Source organism: Lipotes vexillifer, unplaced genomic scaffold, assembly GCF_000442215.2.
Source record: "Lipotes vexillifer unplaced genomic scaffold, Lipotes_vexillifer_v1.1 scaffold1010, whole genome shotgun sequence".
Classification (NCBI taxonomy): domain Eukaryota; kingdom Metazoa; phylum Chordata; class Mammalia; order Artiodactyla; family Lipotidae; genus Lipotes; species Lipotes vexillifer.
The window spans coordinates 296,192-301,520 of record NW_006794157.1 but is presented as its reverse complement, the minus strand read 5'-3'; the positions used below and the strand labels follow the sequence as shown (position 1 = coordinate 301,520).

The window sequence follows — 5,329 nt, the reverse complement described above, 5'->3', positions numbered from 1 at the left end:
GCTGAACTAACACCCTCGGGACGCTGTCCTAGGAGGGCAGCCTGAGAGCCTCCTCCAGAACCGATACCTGCAACTCCCAAGCGTGGTGTGAAGCACAGGAATTTGGATTTTCTAATCCAGTGGCTAGTTTCTCGAAATCGAGGATATGTGATCTGACGAATGCAAGAATTCTGTGGGGACAGTGGAAAGGATCACTTGAAATTGAGTCCTGCTTCAAACATTCCATCACAGAGGTTGCCCTATCCTTAAGTAGACTTGGAGGGCATTCAGTTATTTTGCAGATGAGAAAACAGAGGCCCAAAGAGGTTAGGTGATGTGCTCATCAGTCTCCTTGCTGTCATCTCACTACACAGAAGACTCATACAGGCACAGGTGCTCCACCCTTCCATGGCTCAGAGGACCGGGAGTAACTGAGGTCCTGGAGCAAGCCAGTGAACTCTGGCTCCCTGTAGACTCCTGCTGTGTCTTGCTACACTGCTCCCTTCTTAGTGCCCACCGTCACCAGAAGCCCTCACACCTCCCTCTGCCCCTCCTGACCAGGCCTCAGGAGCCCCACGCTAGCCGCCCTGAGAGGCCGCCTGTCAGGAAAAGTGCCCCTGGGCAGGGGAAGGGGTCTCTAGCTGGGGCGCTTGGCCTTGGAGGGGTTCCCTTAGTCAGTGGGTAGAGGCAAGCTCAAAGAGAACATGTGGACCAGCCTTGGTGAGCTGGCTGCGTGAGGACCCCACCCTGCAGCAGAATAAAGAAACCCTAAGGCAGGAAAGTGGCTTATTTATAAAAGGCTATTGGAGCAGGAAGAGGAGAGAAGAGCTGAGGAGCACTGAGGCCTGTTGGGGCAGGTTTTGACTACAGTACACGTTTAAAAAGTTGGCAGAAAAGATCAACTGTGCTGTTAGAATGGGGTGCTGAGGGGGTCCTGTAAATTGCTCTCTGTGGGTCTACCCTCTACCCTCTCTAAGGCATTTGCCAGTCCTTTTGACAGTGGGGAGCTCAGAGGAGGGGAGATTTGGGGGAAGGGGTTTTAGGATGCCAGCATCTGTGCTCCCACTTCATCCTTAGGCTCACAGTCCCCTAAACACACGCACACACACACACGCACACACACACACACACAATTTGTCTGCTCCAGTCTTTTGATTTTTTTTCTTATTTTGGAAGAAGAGGTGTCACTTTGCCCCAAAGCAATAATAGCTCTCCTACCTCCCAACCTCTAGTCCCCACACAGTGCCTTGCATTTCTCCAGGCTGAGACCTTCCGGGCCTGGGAGTCCCTGAACCTGCCTGAGGTGACTACCCATGGCCACCTGGACCAAGGTTGGGAGGTGCGAATGGGGAGACGGCTGAGGGAGCCAGAAACAGGAAAGCTAGAGGTGAGTTATGGGGCCAAACCTCTGCTCAGCTGGGCAGTGGGCAGAGGCCCTGGGTAGGAGGCCTAGAAGTTCTCATGATGGTGGGAGAAATGAATCCCGTCCTCCCTGTTGATGAGCTGACAGGCCTTTTCCACATTCTTGGTCATGCCACGGGGGTCACAGCTAACACCCCGATCTTCTGGACCTGTTGGAGGAAGAAGTGAAGGCTAGCTCAGTGTTCAGAGGGCTAGCTCCATGTTCATGTTAAAGACCAGCAAGAGTCCTTGGTGAGGACTATTCCGTGTTCCTGATGAAGGTTTGCTTCGTACCATGCATGGTGAGGGCTGCCTCAATGTTTATAAAACTAACTCAATTTTGGTAGACTTGCTCTCTGTGCATCCAGCCTTTACCGTTTTCCAATGCATTTGCTAGCTTCAGGTGCAAGATCAGTGTTTCCAATAGGGGCCAGGTTAATCATTGTCCAAGTTGAGGACAGTTTAGCATCTCATTGAGGGCTAGCCCAGTTTTTATGAGAGTGTGGCTAGTATAGTGTTCATGGTGAAGGTTAGCTTGGTGTCCAGGGTGAGGGCTGGACAGCATTAGTGGTAAGGATAACTCTGAGTCTATGGTGAGGACCAGCCCAACCACTGAGCCTTTCCTTCTGGACAAGGCATCACAGCTTCAGAGGTGGCAAGTCCCTGATGCCTGATTCCTCCCTTTGCCCCCCAGGGTGACCCACACCTCTCCCCTTCCATTCCATTACCCCACCAATATCCCTGGGGGTGGATTCTCCTTCCCTTATGGAGCAGGTTTGGGAGCTTTGCTCAGACCCCAAACAATAAGGGTGAAGAAAACCTGAATATGGGGTGGGACTGACCTTTGGGTGGACCTCCCGCAGAGAGTCGAAGAAGGGTTCGAAGGGGGGTCGGCCAAAGTGGGTGATGGAGCGCAAGCCCGTGAACACGGTCCGGTTCAGCACCTTCTGGAAGTGCCGCTCACAGATGTACTGGGGGCGGGAGTAGAGGAGGAAGGCCACAGCCAGGCAGAGCCAGGGTCAGCTCCTAGTCCAGATGGCGGTCCACCCACCTGCCTTGGCCATCCTTACCCTCAACCCACACACCCACTGAGCTGCCTGGCCTGCCTGGCCGGCCCTGACGTACCAGCATGGTGGTCCTGAGGTCGAACTTCTCAGCCAGCTGGGTGACGTAGATGTGCACGGACACCAGGTCCTGGTGGTCGTTCTCCTCCACCTCCCGGATGATGTCAGCCAGCCACTCAAACTGCCGCTGGGTCCGTGTCACCCAGATGAAGTAGGTCTGCGGACACACAACTAGAGCTCTGACTCAGCTCAGCTCAAGGTTCCTCTACCCAGATGCTTATACTGAGATGGTGGGAAGCCCTGGACCCCCCACAGGCACCAAACCTCTGGCAGGACCCACAGGCCTGATCCAAGGCTTCTTAGCCACAGATCCCAGCAGAGGCTCTTCTTGGCTACACCTTCTACCCTCCCTCAAATGTTTGCCATCTGGGCAACTGGGTATGAATGGTCCCAGCAGAACCAGTTGCCTAGGAGCCAGGGACCTTTTATCATGCTACATCTGCTGGGATGTGGCGACACAATCAGGCTGTCTGTCCCCATTTCTTTGAAGAATGGGAGAGGGACACGCACCTTTTTACAGAGCATTTGGCTGCCTAAGGATGACTTGAAGACCAGGTCTTTGAGGATGGAGGCAAAGGGGGTGACCCCAATGCCCCCTCCCACCAGCACGGACACCTCAAACTTATGCCACTCCTGGTGGCCCTCTCCAAATGGTCCATCGAGGTACAGCTGCCAACAGAAGAGGAAGATGAGATGAGCCCGGCCCTTCCCCAGCTCTGAGGTTAGAAATGGGGGGGGGGGGCGGGGAGGACAGGGAGAACTAGTTCCTTTGAGGCACCCCAGCCCTCTCCCAGTCTGGCTTTGGGGTGGCTGGAGCATCGTATCCCAAGGTCGGGGAGGGTGGGGACCTTCTATCAATGCCAGAACCCCAAAAGTGGTTCCCAGTGATGGGCACCTTTGGATGTTTGGTACAGCTGTCACCCGTCGGGGGTGAGTAGATCTCCCTGAGGCGGGTGGTCCAGGGCCCTGCTGCCCGGATGTGCAGGCTAAGCGTGTCCTCGTGGGGCGCAGAAGTCAGGATGAAGGGGTGGTACTCATTCGTCCCCAGAGCCAGGCAGGTGATCGGCACCCACTGTCCTGACTTGTACTCAAAGCCTTGGGGCCGCTGGAACTCGAGGCGGGTCACTCCTGAGGAGGGGAGGTGGGTGGGAGGCGGCTGTCCTGAACCCAGCAACAATGTGACCCCTAGAGAGTTCCCCAACCTGCAGCCTCAGCTCTGCTTTTGGAATATGACAGAGGAGGCCTCCCGCAATCAGAGGTCATTACTCCCCTCAGGCCACGTCTACCCTGAGCGGGCGCTGGGCAGCACTGGGGTTGGTGGTCAGCCTGGCCTGGGCTCCTCCTCTCTCTGTTGTGAGAGAGGCTCAGGTCCCCTGGCAAAGAGCCTCTCTTACCAGCTCCCTCATCCCTACCACCTCAAGGACCCTGCTAACTCCACTGGGCCAGGCCAGGAGATTTCAAGGTCCAGGCTCTGCCCCTGGCCTGTCAGCGTCCTCAGCACCACCAGCCTGCTCCCCTGACAGCCTCTATGTTGGTACCTGAAGGCAGCAGCTCCGCCTTCACCACACTGATCTCCACCTTCTCCCGGCTCAGGCTCACCAGCTTGTCCCCCATATAGATAAGTACTGGGACCAGGAAGAAGATGTGGAAATGGGGCAGCTGGACCAGAGCGAAGCTGCCATGGATGATGAGCTGGATAGAGCAAAGAGTATAGCTGAGATCCAAGCCACACTCACAACAGGGTCTGACCCCTGCATCCTTTCCCAATTGGCCCATCCAATTCTCACCTCACCAGGTGCCATGTTCCTTCCAGGCTCCAAAACTTAACCTCTCCCAACCCATCCTCCAAAGCATTTATGTTAATGAGACTATTTGCATCTTCCTGACACCATCCTAGACCAAGCCACCTGCACTCATGCGGTAGCCTCCTACTTGGTCTTCCACTGGGTTGTGCCACTGTGATCCATTCTCTCCAAGACAGCCAGTGTGACATTTTAAAGTTTGTTTTATCATGTCATTCCCAGCTCAAAAGGCCTTAGATGATCTCCCGTTGCACCACAAGGCCTTGCAATATTCTGGCCTCTACCTGCCAGCATTTCCCCGTCCCTGTTCTTCAAACACGACAAGCCCTTTCTGCTTCAGGACTTTGCACCTGCTGCTCCCTCTGCTGGGAATGCCTTTCCCCTACTTCTTCCCAACCATCTCACTTTTCAGGTCTCAGCAGAAACACCACCTCCTCAGGCCTTCACCCAGCCCTCTCTATCCCTTCTCCCTGTTAAACCCCTTCAGAGCATTGTCGTCATCCACGATACTTGTGTTCCTCCATCCATGGACATGTTTACTGTTGTTCTCCCCACTGGACTAGAGGAGTAGGGACTGTGTCCATTTCATTTGCCATGACAGTCTCAGCTCCAATCAGTTTCTGCCTGGCACATGGTAGGTGCTCAGTAATTACTGAGTTAATGGAAGGAGTTTCCCCAATTTACCCTGTCCCTTTGGAGACTAAGAACACCTAACCAGTACTCCTTTTCCATGAAATAACTGACAGGTATTGTCCAGCTCTGGTCCTTTCCCCAACAAGCTGGTCTAATGTGGTCAGACACGACTTGCCCCCTTCTTCCCACTTGCTTGGTCCTGAGTATGGTCAGCCTGGCTCCCGCCTCCACGTCTTCTTAGGACCTGCTCACAGAGGGCTCACAAGTGACCAAACCCCAAGGTCTCCCTTCAGACTGCATTTGCTCCCGTGCTTGGCAGCCTGTGGCCCTAGTGACCACCCCCACCTTGCCACTTCTGCAACAGTGCTCTACTGGTTCTCCCTCTTTCCC

General features: G+C 54.7%; 1 protein-coding gene across 1 annotated transcript in view; it reads right to left on the bottom strand.

Annotated features, from left to right (window-relative positions):
* Positions 1-1,428: 1,428 nt before the first annotated feature.
* Positions 1,429-5,329, bottom strand: part of DUOX1 (dual oxidase 1) — a 34,175-nt gene continuing 30,274 nt past the window's right edge. The window contains 6 exon segments of the mRNA XM_007467031.1: positions 1,429-1,544; positions 2,219-2,351; positions 2,506-2,661; positions 3,015-3,173; positions 3,400-3,632; positions 4,043-4,196. Coding sequence (XP_007467093.1) covers positions 1,429-1,544; positions 2,219-2,351; positions 2,506-2,661; positions 3,015-3,173; positions 3,400-3,632; positions 4,043-4,196 — 951 coding nt within the window.